Source organism: Triticum aestivum, chromosome 1A (genome assembly GCF_018294505.1).
Source record: "Triticum aestivum cultivar Chinese Spring chromosome 1A, IWGSC CS RefSeq v2.1, whole genome shotgun sequence".
Classification (NCBI taxonomy): Eukaryota; Viridiplantae; Streptophyta; class Magnoliopsida; order Poales; family Poaceae; genus Triticum; species Triticum aestivum.
In genome coordinates, this window is record NC_057794.1 from 208,902,818 (window position 1) to 208,920,982 (window position 18,165).

The following is an 18,165-nucleotide window of genomic DNA, read 5'->3' on the forward strand; positions in this document are numbered from 1 at the left end:
GATAGACACTAGAGAGCTTTGCTCCTTGTATCCCCTCCTCTTGGAGATCAAGCCCTCACCTTGGGAAGAATCCTTTGGATTGTCAAGGCCACCTCTTGAAGAAGATCAACATCAAGACCTCACCTCCTAGGAGTGGAAAGAACTTTATCCTAGTACTACTTTCCTTGAATTGTTCATGTATGCTTGTGGATCTCTTGTATGCTACTCTAATGGATGTGTTATTTAAGTTTGTTAGAATGATTTTCTCCTTGTGATTTTGTGTGTTCTTGCTCTCTCCCCACCTCCAAGTGTGAAAAGATCCCCTGTAGGGTTTCACCCTACAACACCATGTCTCCAAAACAATGCTCCCAACAAAGGAACGACATCAAGGACACTACCATTGCTGATCCAGAATTGAATATAGAATTTCGTCCGAAGACAAACAATCAAGTGAGAGTAAGCAAAGTGCCGACCCTTAGAGACTCCTCCAAGAAAGGGAACGGCACCCATGGGCATCGTTGCCACTGGCACCGACCGAAGACAAGCAAGACTTTCATCCGAATTGTTGCCCACCCGCGACTCTACCCGGCAGAATGGGCACACCAACCAAGTTTGCTTCCTCCGCTGCCACCGCGACACTTCGCCGGAGAAGTTTCAACGCCACACTTCACCACTGTCAGGCACGGCCAAAACCACCACACTGAGACACCACGACAACCACCAGCACCACCATGGTGCTCAGTAGCCGCTGAAGCCCAGCGTCACCTAGCCTGTCAGCAGCCACGGTCGAAGATCCTGCGGCCAGATCAAGATCGGGCAAGACCACGACCCAGGCCACCGCTGCCACCAAGGCAGTACCATCGGACGGAGCACGCACCACCACCGCCACCAAAGAGCTGAGCTACTGCCGAAGCCTCGCCACACCACACCACCAAGAAATCCAACGGCAAAGCACCACACCGCTTGCCAGCCGCCTCGAAGGAGGGACGCGGGGTTCAGGGTCCCCTGTTTATTGTCACCGTAGAAGTAAACGGCGGAGTGGCTAACGACGCGGTGATGGCAAAGCGGTCCATCTGTCAGGACGACGAGCCGACCCAGAGCTGTAGGCTGCCCACGCTAGACGAGTCCACAAGTCCAGCGCGTTGTAATAAGCCGCCCAATCCATGCTAGACGAGTGCCCCAATGACGAGTAAAATGGAATACAGTAGTAGCAGACGATCAAGAATTTAGTAGAGGATATGTACAGCATCGTTTCTGTTTACTTGCACTAACAAAAGGAAAGGATCCTCCCAAGTTGACGCGCAGTAACAAAAGGGTCAGAGATCCATTCCACTCAGAGGAACTGCTGCAGCCAGGGATTACTGGCTGCATCTTTCTCGAAGTCTGATTTCAGTTTGGCCACCATCTCCGTAGCCTTGCTCCCATCCACCTCATCTAGAGGCAATGCAGAAAAATCCTCCAACAAAAGGCGAGCCCGAGCAGCTCCCCTCGTCACATCATCTGGGCTAAACACCCTCTTGCGTTTCGATCCAACCTGCAATCAGGAAGAGGGTACTAGTTTCAGATATCCCATTACAACACTGCTCAATCCACTGCTTTCAAGGAATTCCTAATCACAAGAAATGCGCCCTTTTTTTTGCCTTGACCTAAATAAGAACAATCATGAAAGGAATGGGAAGGGAGCAAAAGAGAATGTGCATTTTAGTTGTTGATATTAAAAAGACAAGATTTATCTTGACTTTTAGTTGGAGATACCTCGTCACTGGGTTCACCACTCAAGTTAGGTGCACTGGTAAAGTCTTCTAACTCTTCAGCTTTGCTTTTTGCAAGAGCAATGACAGCTTCTGGAAAATTAGCAAATTCCGCAACATGGATACCAAAACTTTGGTCGCAGGAACCAGGTTCAACCTGCAAATGGAAAATGCATTTACCACACTGCATGCAAATGTTGAATTCCTCTTCTTTTCACTCTAATATATAGGTAATACAACCATGTCCATTCTAACAACATTACTCCCTCCGATCCAAATTAACTGTCGCAGCTCTAGTACAACTTTAGTACAAAATTGTACTAGAGCTGCGACAATTAATTTGGATCGGAGGGAGTACAGAATTTAATAGGGCTTCATCTAACAACAAGGATCCATTTGTATTATTTGAAGAAATTTACGACTTGCAACTACAAATAAAAAGATACGAGCATGGATGTAACTCCTGATAATGTTGGCAGGTCTTTAGCTATTCTCTTCTTTTTCATACAGAGGCCAAGAAGCTTGTTCAATTTCAAATATATGAGAAAAGACTCATTACCCACCTTTTGGACACAACTACCGCTGGAAAATAGGGACATTATCATGATGAAGACCTAGAGAGGAGGAAAGACAGGAAATTATCAAGTTGCCTATTAGAGATGCCAGAATGGTAATGTAACTTTTCTCCCTTTTCCTGCTCAGTTATCTGAGACAAAGAATCCTCCTACTTAAAAAAATATGTAAGGTTTTGTCGTCCATCCTTTTCTTTCGCCCTCCATCCTAACCCCCACCTCCGTTTCCGGTTTTATCAATTTTTCGCACCGGTTATCCCTGAGGCTCGCCTCAACTGGCCCACATCTTATTGGCTTACAAATAAAATCATGTTTTCTTTGGCAAGTCAATAAGTACTGATTCAATTGCCATTTTTGGTCCGTAATCGCATTAACAATAAAATGACTGGTAAATCAATGCGTACAAAATATCTGTGCCTCCATTGCAACACACAGGCAATTATCTAATTCCCTTGGAAGACTATATGACAGAGAAGTTCAAGCAATTAATGGCATCAAGCATCTAAAACACTGAAACTCATTAGCAGCTATCAAGCGATTCTAGAAAAGACTATAATAAGACAGAATTATAGACAACACAATAAGCCATTAGAAGGATTTCAGAATGTGTTTCGGAATTTCACATCACAGGGTACCTTATAAAGCATAGTCAACTTCCGACTTGATGGGTCTATATGTGCACCCACATGATAATTTGCAATTCCCAAATCTGGAACATGTTGGTGCTGATCACCATTTTTATTTGCTAATGCAGTTAATTCATGAAAATGAGTTGCAAACAATGTAGGCGCCCTAGTCACTTCCACAAGATGCTCACAGATAGCCCATGCAAGACCTGATCGTAAGTAGAATGTAACAACCCAAAATATGAGTTAGATCTTCAAGTTACATTAAATAAAGTTGTATCTTCAAGTTGCCTATAATTTTGGCATACTGCAGTAGTAGTACTATATGCTAGAATTAAGGCGTGGAATTTTGGACCAACGCATCTAACCAATTACAGAGTGTAAGTGAAATGCCAGGAATGAACAATCCTCATGTAGAATGCTTAGTTCAAATCAATTTGCAGTAAATATCATTTTAGAAGTTAACATTTGCAGAACTGTGGTAGGAAATATATATGTAATATAAAATATTTAGTTCAAAGCAAGTTGCATTCAAGTTAATATTGAAAAACTGTATTAGGAAACAGAGATTAACAAACTGGATATGCTCGTCTAATCTGTCTTAGGTCCAAACATGATAAAAAAGAAGTGGGAAGACAAATCAAGAAAGGGTTGCAAGACAAACCAAATCCATCATATGTGGAAGTTCCTCGTCCCAACTCATCGATAATTATGAGAGATTTCTCAGATGCACCTTTCAAAATGGATGCTGTTTCAAGCATCTCTTGCATAAAGGTTGAAACACCACGGAGCTGCCAACCAAAATGTGAAGCAAAATATTTAGAACTTGGAAGGTTTTGCAGATCTACATAGATGAAAGCCTGTTCAAAAGTAACAGCAAGTTTTGACCTAAAATATCCCGAGCACCAGTTATTGGTTAAATTTAAACAGGTACTCCCTCCACCCCATAATATAAGAACGTTTTTTCAAGCAAGCTTGAAAAAACGTTTTTATATTATGGGACGTAGGGAGTAACATATAAAATATTAGTCATTGACAGCTTCACATATGAATTTCCCCTCTCCCCTGCACTACTAGGTTACTGTCATTTATGTGGCCGTAAAGTGTCTCGCCTTCCTGGCCCTCCCCTCTCCCTTATGGAGCTGGAAACTAAGAAGATCCTGACTCTTTTGTTCGTTTTTTTTTTCTGTGAGGACATCCTGAATGAAGCAGACAATATTTTCAAACTTCAAGATTAAACAAAATAACATAGACCGAAACCTGTTCAAAGGTAACAGCAAGATTCGACCTAAAACATACCCACCACTAGAATAAAGTTTGACAGAAGCACGGCACAGGCTCCACCCCTCTCTGCCCTCAATTTCGGCGTCGGCCGTCAGTGAGCGGCCTGTATCGGCCCTCGATTCCTCTTCTCGTCGTCCGGGCTCTACCCTCGTCGAAGGGCTGGACCGCTCCCAGCTGCGGTCCATTGCTTGTCTCGCGCCCATGGCTGCGGGGCAGAGCTCGTCTCACGCCCGGCAGCAGGACCAAGCTCGTCGCGCGCCCGGCAGCAGGTTCGAGCTCGTCTCGCGCCCGGCGTTTGGACCGAGCTCGCCTAGCACCCGGTGCAGCAGGATGGGTCGATGGAGGCCAATTTTGGCCGGCCTTTTGGGTCTCGGCGCTGGGAGCCGCCCAAGGGTGTGAAAGGCGAGGCCTTTCCACTTGTCTCATTGGTTGGGGTAGCGACGGGTCTCGGGTCGGCACCACGGTGATCACTTCTGTCGTGGTCACCTTGGTTGGGCGTCTTGCCAACCACCTGGACGTCCTCCCCTGCATCGCATCATCATCAGTTGGAAATTCAACTGTGAATATGTTACCGTTTGGAGCATCGTCGGCTGCTGCGCTCCAATTCGACGCTTGGTTTTCTTCAAACACAACGTTGGGTGAAATCTGTAGACGCTTGGTTCATGGTTCGTAGAAGCGGTATACCTTGGTGCCGGAACTCCTCTCGTACCGATAAACACCATCTTGGTGCTACGATCGGCAAGCTTTGAGAGATGCGGCTCCGCCGTCTTCGCATGCGCCACGCAGCCGAATGTCCATAGATGAGACACATTCGGCTTCCGTCCGTAAATTGCTTCATACGGAGTCTTGCCGATCACCGCCTTCGTTGGAGCCCAGTTGAGAAGATAGACCGCCGTCGAGACAGCGTCTCCCCAAAAAGTAGCCGGCAAGTTCTTGCTCTTGAGTAAACTCCTCACCATGTCAACGACGATTCGATGCCTTTCAACAACCCCATTCTGTTGCGGCGTAGAAGGTGTCGTGAGGAACCTTTTCATGCCAATCTTCTCGCAGTAGTCGTTGAACTCATTTGACATAAACTCCCTGCCGCAATCTGTCCGTAGGGCGTGAACCTTCAGCTTGTGTTCCATCTCCGTTGCAGCCTCCAGCTTCTCGAACACTTCAAACGCCTCATCTTTAGATTGTAGCAGAACGACCCACATGTATCTCGAGTAGTCATCTACCACAAGGAAGTACTTCTTTCCTGCGTGAGTTGCTGGGGTGATAGGGCCACATAGATCACCATGGAGCAGCTCGAGTGCATCACTTGCACGATAGGTAGACTGAGCAGGGAACGGCCTGTGGTGCTATTTTCTAACCAAGCACCCGTCAACATGGTCGATAAATGGCATCCGGATACCATCTCCATCTTCGACATCTTCTTTAAGGCGTAGAAGTTAACGTGTCCAAATCTAGCATGCCATAACCACGAATCATCATCACTCTTGGCGAGCCAACACTCCGATTGAGATTGATCAAGGTTGAGGATATAGAGGCTGTTCCGTGTGCGATTCACACGCGCTAGCATGTGTCGGAGGGCCTGAATGGTATCCCACGCATCTGGTCGATGTCCAAGTCGATCATAGATTGTGACAGGCAATGCCACATGCTGCCGGGCCTCAGGCCGTGCTGGTCCGGGTCAGATGGGTTGTTGTAGGGCGTTGGCGCCCTCGTCACGCTGGGCAACCAGCCTATTCGGGACGAGTGGATGGTCATGCTGTTGTGGGGTCTCTGGTAGCACATCGCTTGTCGTTCCAAGGAGTCACAGCTCAGTCATATTCTCCTGCTGTTCAAACCTAGCCTTGGTACAATCTTTTTTTTGCCCACAGATGTGCACTCTTTTTTTTTGCCCATTCAGCCCAAACCTAGGCATCGGTCGGAAAGTGGTGTCAAAACCTAGGATGTGGTGGGTGGCAACCTGGGATCCTAGAACGTTCAATGAGAGTGTTTGATGGAAGTACGCACACAGCAGTCAGCCAGCTTTGATTACTGATTAGGTATGGATGTCTAGTTCAACCACGTAAGCCAAGGTTGTGGGTTTTTTCATGTGCTCAATATAAAGAAAAAACAAAAGGCACTAATGGTATGCGAAAGGTAGAACGTCCAGGGCTTTGAGACCGCTGGTGCATGTTTGGCCTCCTGACCCGCAGCAGTAGGATGGTAGCTGTTAAGGTTTTGGCTATTTGTTCGATTTCGTTTCTTGGTGTTTTAGGTTTTTGCTAGCCTATTTTTCTTCTTTCCTTTTGCCAGGTTTACCTTTGTAAACTCTTACACCATCTTGGTGTTCTTTTAATACAAAATGACACGCATTTGGGGGCGTGTTTGAGAAAAACAAGTAGAACAGTGAATGTTATTAGCGTGTATCAAATTCTTTGGATGTGATCTTTCTATATGAGGAATTGGAACCAGTTTTTTTTATGTGAGGAGAGAGTTAAAAAGCATGGACCTCAAGCTTTTAAGAATTAATGATTTCCACTAAACAAGGAATTAAAATGGTTTCTATCTTCTTCCAAGAAGCCTTAATCGGCATTGCAAAGGTGACTCGACTACTTCATGTTTTTAATTCCAGTACGTGTGCTTGTACCACCATTTAGAAGAGCAAATTATATGTTGTAGTTCATGTGATTCTAGCAGAAGCTTACAACAAACTTACAACCAAAAGCATTTTCAATAAATTCAAGAACAAAAGAGCTCAACGACTGAACCAACTTACTTGGCAATCACCAGCACCAACACGAGCAAAAATACAATCTCTCACACTAATGCTTGCCTGATCACAAGGAACAAAGGAACCAACTTGTGCCATCAAGACATTTACGCCAACCTGGTTCCAAAACAAAAAGGGCTTCAGATAAGTTTATGAAATGAAAAACTACAGGCATCACATTCATAGCAAAAGGCTTTGCACAGTGGCAGAGACAGAGAGGGGGGGGGGGGGGGACCAGCAGGGGCCCTGGCCCCCCTAACATCAGCCATTTCTTGCTAATTTGATATGAACAGTGGCAGAATTGGTCATTATTTGCTACTAAAAATCCATTTTCCAACAGCTTGGCCCTCCCTAACCTGTTTTAGCAGCACTTGGCCCCCCTCATACATATTTTCTGGCTCTGCCACTGGTTATGCATAAAATAAATAGAAGAGAATTGAGGGGGAAAACAAGAAAGAAGGTCCACAGTTCCAAATTTCTTTGGTTTTACTATGATTTGTAGGTACAGCAGCCACCTGAGTCGATTTGGTATTTTTGTTTGCCTTGACTCGATGAAAATACAAATCGATATTTGTTATAGATGGATCCTTAGGTTGCTAAAACTACACCTGATATGGATCTAGGAGGTGTAGGGACAGAGTGAGAACCTACCGGTAAGGAGGCAAGGTAGAGGGGTTAACTCTTCTATTTTCTTGCTTAATGCATCTCCATGAGGTATAGAGAGAGAGGGTCTAACAACACAAATCCCGCCATTTTTTATCTAAGGTGATCTTACTTTATCCTACTAACTGGCTTAAAGCGCATGTAACTGGTAATTAACAGGAAAGCGCTCCTATCTTTCCGTCTCCTCTGACGTGAAATAGGCAGGCAGCAACCCACACCATAAAATAACACCCCTCTGCGACACGACACTTCCACAAGCTGTCTTGTGGGGACCACATATAAAGACCTTGCTGGCACGACCGCCCAACACTGATTAGAAGCTTAAGGACAGACCTCTCAATATGTTGACTACAGTTGATTTGCAAACAACCCCAGCAAAACCTTCGTTGGCCAGCTATTAAGCTTCACTAATTTTGTAATTTGTAAACACTGATCAAATAATTTTTTGAAGCTGCATTTCATAGTTGCATACATTACCGTTTCAAGTATTATGTGCTTATATCAGCACGCAATGCAGCCGCTCCTAATTACTACTATGCATTGCACACCATACTGTCCATGCCAATAAACTTATTGATCAATCCAAAGTACCATACACATATTTTCAGTAAATAATAGAAAAAACTTAATTTCATGAAACAAGTCAAACAAATGCCAAACTGCCATTGATGATATTATAAACGTGCAGATCTTACCTGACGTATAAAAGTGGATTTTCCACCCATGTTTGGCCCAGTGATGATTTGAAACCAACTTTTTCCCCTCGCCTATTTAGAAGAATTTGAAGCGTCACAAACCTTTTTTTCAGGGAAAAGCAGCACGAATCTTGGTGACTAAGTGCTTCCGTGTAAACAAGATCATGATATACTTACCAAAGTGCAATCATTTGGTATGAAGTTAACACCATCTTGGGCCTCCACACAAGGATGCCGACTACCTTGTAGAATAATATCTCCTTCCTCCTGTATTAAATTCGCAGGATTAGAACTTCAGCCACAAAACTAAAAGTGGAATTGCTTCTTTTCGAGGGTATTAGCTAATATTTCTTACTGATGTTGTGATGTCTGGTCTTACATAAGGAACTGGGCAACTTATTGCCAAATCAGCAAAACTCTGTAAAACATCCAACTCGGATATAATTGCAGCAAAATTCTCAAATACCTACATCAAGAATTTAAGATCTGTTAGTCACAAATGACAAAAAAAAGGTAACTACAAATTATTTTATCTAAATGTACCTCTGAGAAGGTGCATGAAACTTGCACTACATTATCAACAATCTTTTTCTGGCAACTTGTGTAATCACCAAGCAGTGACTGGTATTGGTCACCTAGCTTTTTAAGCTTGGCGCTTGTAAACTTCACACCATCTTTACGAGTTTCTATGATAATGTAATTGGTCGTGAGCTTTTTCCTGACTTTCTGTTCATCTTTCTTTGAGATTCTGAACACATGTCCAAATGGGCCTTTTTCTAGCTTCAATTGCTTATCAACAGAAAGATCCAGATCAGTGGCTGTATGCATGTGCAAATTGTTTATGTGATTTTCGACTTCAGAAAGCTCATCCTTCAGCACAGCCAAATCAGAAGAATATAGGGGAGATATCCTGTACTCGCCATTGTCTACTTGACCGAGGTCAATGGCTGTCTCAACAAGATTAGCAAACCTACCATATCGATTCTCTGTCAGCCACTCTTCTAAAGAGCTAAGGAACCTTGTCATTACAGATGTAGAAAATTGGCCATTGTATTGCTGAAGAACACCCTTGATGTATGGGATTCTAGAGCAGGACTGCAAAAACATTGATTAAAAAATGGTGAAATTTTACTTGAGCAAGAAGATTCAAAACGGAAAATAATGGCAAAAGACACATGTCTATGTAAGTATATAAATAGCTTTCAATTTGATATGTGTTAAGGGGGTTGTATTTTACTAGAATCATCACATACAGATATACCCCTCATGTTTAGTAAGTATATAAATAGCTTTCAATTTGATATGTGCTACGACATTCTGTGCAAAGATGCAGCAGCAGCAGCAACAACAACAACAACAACAACAACAAAGCCTTTAGTCCCAAACAAGTTGGGGTAGGCTAGAGGTGAAACCCATAACATCTCGCGACCAACTCATGGCTCTGGCACATGGATAGCAAGCTTCCACGCACCCCTGTCCATAGCTAGTTCTTTGGGGGTTGTTTGGATACCTAGATTATAGGAAACTAGTTTTCCTTAAACCCGATTTCTGGTGTAACAACCTAAAACATTGTTTGGATCATCTAACTAACTCGTGGATATACTAAACTGAGTTTTCCAAAAAAAACAAAAAACCAGTTTATACAAAAACGACTAATAGACGTTTTTATACAAACGCGTTCTCTATATGCATCAGGAGATCAGCGAAGTCCGACGCGCTGATCATGGTAAACTCCGCCGGACGCGACAGCAGCTTGACAAAGCCAAAAGACGTCGTTGCCGATCTCGGCCAAGCAGCCGGAGCATGCAGGTTGTGATGATCCACCTAGACCAGCGCCTCCATGGCGGATGTAGACTTGGGCCGGCTGCCGTCGTGTCCATCGGCCGCTTCACACTTCACAGCCACCGTCGTCGTCAGCTTCTACGTCGTCGTCACGCCTCCCTAGTATGTGTGTTGTGCTCTGCTGTTACCGGCCAATCGATCCAGCAGCTAGCTAGATGCTACATGCATGCCCGGCTTGAGAATCAATCAAGGTGCTTTACGTCGTGTACTCGTGTCTTGCCGTATGTTAGCTGCATGTACGTGCTTCTTTGATGGGAACCTGAGCTAACATGCATGACACCGGCGAACGAAGCCAAGCACGATCAGGCGAGCAGCGCGACCACCCTGGCGGCCTCGGCGATGGCCGCGCACCCTCGCGAGAGAGCAGTTCACGGTGTGGTTGTCCGCCGTTGTGCATGTAGGTGCCAAGAGCAAGCCGAAGCACCGCACCTCCATGAATTGTTTGGGAAGAACTCAAAATCGTGTTTTTCTAATTTTCCCATCCAAACAAGGTATTGGGTATACTTACCTTAACAGAATAACTAACCAAAACTGGTTTTCCTAAAAATCCTCCAAAAACTCGTTTTCTAAAATCTCACATCAAAATTCCCTGTATCCAAACAACCACTTGGTGATACTCCAATCCTTCAAGTCTCTCTTAACGGACTCCTCCCATGTCAAATTAGGTCTACCCCGCCCTCTCTTGACATTTTCCGCACGCTTTAGCCATCCACAAAGATGCAGCAACACAAGCACAAAAAAGGCCCAATTCATTCACTCAAAATATGTTATCTGAACCATATACTAACAGTTAAGAAGCCAATATAACAGTGTCATAAATTTATCTGCATACACATTTTAGCCAAACAACCATATTTGCAAGAAAGAAACAGCAGGTAGAAGCAAAAACCTGGTAGAGCTTAACAACAGGCTGCAGGTTGGCTGATTTCTTACGGAGAGCATGTGTTAGGCGATCAATATCAGATATCCTTTTAAGTTGTTGCCTAAGACCCTGACGAAGCTCCGGATCTTCTGCGAAAGCCTGAACCATATCTAATCTGTTATTGATTTCGTTTACATCTATCAAAGGTTGTTTCAGCCATTTGTTAAGCAGTCGCTTTCCCATCCCAGCAGTGCAGGTTCTGTTCATCAAACCAAACAAACTAAAATTCTTGTTTACATCAGTTTTTCCTTCAACAATATTCAATGCTCGCACCACGGCAGAATCAAGTCGCATGTAGCGGTCCAAATTGAATTTCTCAATCGTGTAATTTCCATAATTAGTGTCATCTGCTAGCAACTCAGCATATGATACTAGAGCTCCAAGGGTACCCAAAGCATAGTCAAACTGAGATAGGAGATCACGAACTGGCTCGACAGAACCCCTGATTATTCTACCAAGATCCTGCACAAGATCTCTAGATTTAAATTCAGCCTTCTTTCTTTCAGTCAGTAGAATGCTGCAATTGCTAATAGCATCCTGAAGAGGCTGCAAATCTATTGATTTCTCAAAATCTGCTGGAAGAAGACACTCCTTGCAACCTAATTCAACAAGGGCTGATTCCACATTTGTAAATCGACTATCTTCAGGGAACTCAGCCAACCCAAGCTTCCGGTTCGTCATATCCACAAAACTAAGCGCTACATATAGCTGACCTTCACGGAAGACAGGAAACAATGCAACAGTAACCGGGGAATATTGCATGTCATTGTTTGCAAACAGAATATCTTCAAAACTGCCTATGTTTCCAGGTGTTCCAGATTTTGTTAACCTCCAACTTGACCCACTTCCCTCATAGAGCTCCAGTGTATGGTCCGTCCTATCTAACAAAAGGTTGCGTGCAATGGTCTCAAACATAGCCCTGCTAACACTGACACTTGAGATTCCATCAGAGTTACCGCCCAGCTGCCTTAAGGCAGTCATTGTGTGATAGTATGTCTTCGCAATAAAGGTTGCATTCTCACCATGAGCAGTGTAATAATCCTGGCAGAACGTTTAAGCTTTAGTTTACAATATTCCCAGGAATTTGATGTATACAAATAATTAGTTCAAGTAATCTGAAGAGCAATCAGCTAAGATTTAGCTCTGTGTGGGCAGGTGCATCTCAAGAGTTGTAACTTCTACACGATAAAGACAGCCTTCTTTTGATGTAGGAACGCATAAGAAGTGTGTCAATAAAATCTATAACATATGTCTTGACTAAATTACTTATGAAGAAAGATGCATATGTTTGCATGAACTGCCTAAATGCACAAAAAGGTAGAAGTGGGAGACATTCTTATAACTCTCTCTAGCATTACTGCATTCTACTAGTACTCATATGATGAAACATTTCTGCATATTCAACCATTTAGATTGCATTCCAACAAATTCAAAACGATATCCTACTAGAATCATTATTCATGAAATATCAAGCCCCGCAAAGTGTGCATATTGTGCTAAGATGCCAAACAGAGACTAAGTCTGCAACATCAGTTAGAGGTGCACTCTCCTAGTGAATGGAAGTTTTTCATAACGCAGCAACAGAGCATGGGACTGAAACTTTTTCTTTTTAGGAACTATTATGGTTCACAAACTTTGGTCAAGGAAAGTCTCAAATTGCATGATAGATACGTACATTATCTCACTCACATGATACCTAAAATATCCAACAAATTAGAATAACACTAACAGCCTTATATGGCGACCATCCGTAGTAGATATTCTCATATGATGTAAAGAGAGTAACATGAAATTTTAACTATTTTCCTATCATGTTTGTGAAACTGATCATCAAGAAATAAATACTGGAGCACATCTACACATACAAGAAAACTGTAACAAACATTAATGCGAAAGTACTTACCCGGCGATCAAAGAAACGAATGGCCCGAGGATCCTGCAGTATCAAGAAGATAATGTTACCTCCAACTCAAAAAAAAAAATGAAGTTACGTAATGCAGAAAAATGTCACCCAGCATATTCACTAGAAATCCAGGGGTCGGGCTGGAAGAGTCTTACCTTCGGCAACTTCTTGAAGAAGGAGATGAAACCCTGGGCTTGCCTCGCATCTATCCAATCACGGAAACGGAATCGATCAGAAAAAAAAAAGGAAGTCAAAACCTAATGCACAAAGAACATACGAGACAAACAAAGAACGAGAGCGCACGCACCTGGCTTGAGCTCCGGGAGCTTCCCCCCCTCCGGCAAGCAGTCTTCGCTGTCCATGCCGCCCCCAATGCCGCCGGGGGGAGAGAGGGATGGTGGTGCGGGCGAGGTGATCGGCGAAATGTGGGCAGACGCGGGCGGCGGGAAAAGTTAGGGGTTTCCGCGGGAGAGCCGAACGGCGCGCGTGTGGGATGGGGGATTTCGCGGGGCTTTGTGGGCGGAGCGGCGGGGGTGCGAGAATCGAGGATACCGGGAAATGCGCAGTCGGGACTCGGGCCGATATTCAATAAACGGTTTTTGTAAATTCCGAACGTTCGGAAATTGACAAAAGATCCGAACGACTTTTTTACGGCACGATCAGCATGGAGCGGTGGGAACCTCCAGCAATTTTCTCCCTCACCGAATAGGTAACTGCCTAATTTCCTTCCGCGGTTTTCTCCCTCACCAAATAAATCGCTCCCTCCGCTTTTTTTTCTTCCCGGACACAGCCTAATTTTCTCTCTCCGCTGTTTTTTTCCGTGCTGGTCATTGCTCAATACAAAGGAGTAAAAAATTATTGGGCCCACCAAGGATCGAACCCAGTGCTTTGTTGGTTTATGAATGATGCCAATGACCAACTCCTCACCTAATACCATTTTATTGTCCTGTCATTGAAAATATCTATGTGACCTTTTTTAAATCTCATGGCAGCGAAAGAAAAATTGTTCCTTTATCATTCGTTGGCCCCCTCTACTACATTATAAATTATGGAATTAGGCATGCATACAAAAATTGTTGGTAACTTTGACCCGAGGGAAAAGAAGTTGTTGAAAACATCCCTGATAATTTCTATGTAAATGTTATGGTAATTTACGCATAACGAAGCTGATAACTATTTGCACAAACACCATGGTAACTTTTGATTTGGAGGTAAAAAGTTGTTGAAAACATCCCGGTAACTCTCGTGCAACTAGCCTGATAACTTATGCATCGCAGAGTTGATAACTCATGTACAAACACCGTGGTAAGTTTGACCCAGAAAAATAGTTGTTAAAAACAATAGTCTAGGGTAACTTCTGTGTAAATCGCATGATAATATACTCAGCCATACCTGATAACTTAGGAACAAACACCACGATAACTTTTAGCCGATGATTTTTTTGTTGAAATGCACACACCGATAATTTGTATTTAAATAACATGATAATGTACATACAACAGAAATGATAACTCATGCACAAATACCCCAGTAGCTTTTTTGATTGGAAAAAAGATTGTTGAGAAATATATCCCGATAACTTGTGTGTAAGTAGCATGATAATATACACCCAATGAAGGTGATAACTCACATGCAAGGCACGGTAACATTTTTGACTCGATGAACACACCCAATAACTTTATAATTTTTGTGTCAATAGTACGATAATATATGCACAACACAGCTCATAACTCATGTACAAGCACCACGACACAACAAAATGCCTAAATAAGCCTGGCCCGGCAAGACCCGCAAAGTTCCGTTTATAAGAAAGCCATGCCACGTCAGCATGTGGACCTCACCCGGTCCAGGCACGGCATGGATGGTGGATGGTGGTATTGCAGACACGATAAATTTACTTGCAAATCACTCGGGCAAAAAAGTAGTTGAAACATGCCCCGATAACTTTAACATAAACAAGATGACAAGTTATGAATTATAGCCATGATAGTTTACATAGTTCACACGTGGTAACTTTTGACCTGAAAAAAACGTCGAAACATATCAACATGGGATTTAGTTTCGAAGATCTCGTCGCGGCGAATCTTTTATATGAAAACAATTTTCCGACCATAGCAACAATTTAAACTACAGAACATTTTGAAGTTTCCATTTTGAAATTTCAAAATAGGGAGAATTTGGGATAGCATCAACGTTCTTTGTCATCTAGTGCATGTATGCATGCGCACATGGGAAGGTTCGAAAACCATTTTTCATGTCTGGTAATTTCTATGAAAACAGCTTGGTAACTTTTGTGTCGCAGACGTGATAACTTACATAGTCTAGACATGATAACTTTCGTATTGGGGAACGTAGTAATTTCAAAAATTTCCTACGTACACGCAAGATCATGGTGATGCATAGCAACGAGAGGGGAGAGTATTGTCCATGTACCCTCGTAGACCGAAAGCGGAAGCGTTAGCACAACGCGGTTGATGTAGTCGTACGTCTTCACGATCCGACCGATCAAGTACCGAACACACGGCACCTCCGAGTTCAGCACACGTTCAGCCCAATGACGTCCCTCGAACTCCGATCCAGCCAAGTATTGAGGGAGAGTTTCGTCAGCACGACGGCGTGGTGACGATGATGATGGTCTACCGATGTAGGGCTTCGCCTAAGCACCACTACGATATTATTGAGATGGACTATGGTGGAGGGGGCACCGCACACAGCTAAAAGATCAATGGTCAATTGTTGTGTCTCTGGGGTGCCCCCCTGCCCCCGTATATAAAGGAGCAAAGGGGGGAGAGGCGGCTGTCGTGGTTCTAAGCCTGACAGTAGAGTGGGGGGTAGGTATGGAGAGGCAAGGTCCTAGCTATGGAGATGTTGTAAGCACAAAGGATGTACGAGTTCAGGCCCTTCTCGGAAGAAGTAACAGCCCTACGTCTCGGAGCCCGGAGGCGGTCGAGTGGATTATGAGTATATGAGCTACAAGGTGCCGAACCCTTCTGCCTGTGGAGGGGGGTGGCTTATATAGAGTGCGCCAGGACCCCAGCCAGCCCACGTAGGAGAGGGTTTAAGGTGAGTTAAGTCTGGGGCGTTACTGGTAACGCCCCACATAAAGTGCCTTTACTATCATAAAGTCTACTTGATTACAGGCCGTTGCAGTGCAGAGTGCCTCTTGACCTCCTGGTGGTCGAGTGAGTCTTCGTGGTCGAGTCCTTCAGGCCAGTCGAGTGAATCCTCGTTGGTCGACTGGAAGGCGACCTCTTCTAAGGATGTCCTAGGGTAAGTTACTTGGATCAGGTCCATGACCCTACCCTAGGTACATAACCCCATCATTAGCCCCCGAATGGATTGAGGCTTCGAGTGAAGAAGGAGTTGATGTCGTTTCCGATTAACTTTTGCGCTCCGGTTGTGCGCTGTTCTGGACCAAAGAATCTCTTCGTCGACAGGAAGCAACTTGCCTTCAGTCGACTCGATCCATTCTGTTTTTGCGTCGAGTGATCTTTCAGGCTTCGACGATCTCCGAGCGACGGATCGCCGGAAACACCGCGCCTGACAGACTGATTTGCTGTTCGCGGATTCCGCGGGATGCGAAATTTGGGGACGCGCGCGAAGCGGGGCGGACCGCGGCGTTCGGATGGGACGGGGCATGGACGCCTCGATCTCCGCGCCGCCTTTTTCGCCACGTATCCCGTCTGCATAACTGCTCCAGATATGATTAGATCGACCGGGCCCACCTGTCATCCACTCGGAAGGGACCTTATAAATGTGCCCGGCGAGGATTTCTGTGCTGCGCCTTAGCATTCTCCCCCTCTCTCTGCTTCCTTCCTCCCTGCTCAGCGTGCTCGCTCTCGCCCCCGCACCACTTCCCTTCGCGCATCTCGCCGGCGACCATGGCCAAGGAGAAGACGGCGGCGCTGGAGCGTGCAAAGAAGGCGTCGGCATCGGAGAAGGCGAAGGGGAGATCCACCAGCCGCGGAGGGTCCTCGTCCAGATCCCGCCTGCCGAAGGGCTGGGTCCAAGGAGACTGGATCCAGTCGACCATCACGGAGAATGACCTCCTCGACATGGCCAACGAGGGCTTGATCCCCCACGGAGCTGCGAGGCTTCCGGGGAAGGAGTGGCAGCCCCAGCCAGAAGAGGGTGAGTGTGTGCTTTTGGCCACCCATGTTGATCGTGGGTTTTCCTTGCCGCCGAGTGTTTTCTTTCGTGGCTTCTTGAACTTCTTCGGAGCGCAGCTCCACCACTTTACCCCAAACTCCATTGCCTATCTTGCTGCGTTCGTGTCCATGTGTGAGGGTTTCTTGGGCTGTCGACCGCACTGGGGTTTGTTCAAACATATATTCACGTGTCGATCTCAGACCGTGAAGAAGGCGAGCCCAGGTGATGAGAGAACCCGAGTCGTCCAAATGTGCGGGGGTCTGGGGATTCAGGTGAGGAATAAGAGCACCTTCCCGCCCATGACCTTTCCCGAGTCCGTCAGAGGCTGGCAGTCGACTTGGTTCTACTGCCAGGTCCAGTCGACGCCAGGGCAGTCGAGTGGACTCCCTCCGTTCACCATGGACCGAGTGAGCAAGCCTTCCCCTCTGAAGCTGATTCCGGAGGAGAAAGCTGACGTGAAGATGTTGATGGAGCGCGTGGTGCAGTTGGTTCGGGAGGGAGTGACGGGCATGGACCTCCTGGAGGTTTTCCTCAGGCGTCGCATCCAGCCTCTCCAGTTCCGGAGCCACTGCATGTGGTTGTACTGTGGGACCGAAGACGAGACTAGAGTCCATCCAGAAGCAGTCGACGATGTCACTCTGGAAAGATGGATGGCAGCCGTCACCGGAAACAAGGACAACCCACGCGGAGCCAGAAGGATTCCTCCACTCGACCACAACAGCGACTCAAACAAGGTACACTTGCTCTGCTCTCCACTGCGCCCTTGTCGTATTCATTTCTGTTAACCCTGCCGACTGGTCGACTGATCCTTGTCTGGGCATCTGCTAGGCCCTCACCGAGCTGTACTCGATGCCCAATGGGGCACAAGCTTCGACTGAGGAGGGCGAGGCGAGCGGGGGCGAGAGCCAGGAAGAGGAGGAATGGGACTCGGATGTTGCAGAGGATGATGACGACGATGATGATGATGACGGTGATGAAGACGACGTCGAGGACGAGGAAGAAGAGGAGGAGGAGGTCGTACCACCGCGCTCAGAAA

General features: G+C 45.4%; 1 protein-coding gene across 3 annotated transcripts; it reads right to left on the reverse strand.

Moving 5' to 3' along the window:
• Positions 1-1,143: 1,143 nt before the first annotated feature.
• On the reverse strand, positions 1,144-13,611 carry LOC123043304 (DNA mismatch repair protein MSH2). Of its 3 annotated transcripts, none has more exons than XM_044465731.1 (14): positions 13,288-13,611; positions 13,136-13,185; positions 12,981-13,013; positions 11,045-12,118; positions 8,857-9,408; positions 8,693-8,779; positions 8,491-8,580; positions 8,314-8,385; positions 6,962-7,072; positions 3,593-3,719; positions 2,938-3,137; positions 2,294-2,344; positions 1,735-1,887; positions 1,144-1,513 (listed from the first exon to the last, which is right to left on the reverse strand). In XM_044465731.1, exons 1-14 carry the CDS (start codon positions 13,340-13,342, stop codon positions 1,313-1,315), a joined length of 2,856 nt encoding a protein of 951 aa, XP_044321666.1. In that variant the 5' UTR covers positions 13,343-13,611; the 3' UTR covers positions 1,144-1,312. The 3 variants fall into 3 exon arrangements, with proteins under 3 accessions (XP_044321666.1, XP_044321658.1, XP_044321669.1); XM_044465723.1 differs by having other exon boundaries at positions 8,669-8,779; positions 13,288-13,607; XM_044465734.1 differs by lacking the exon at positions 2,294-2,344 and having other exon boundaries at positions 8,669-8,779; positions 13,288-13,593.
• Positions 13,612-18,165: the final 4,554 nt, after the last annotated feature.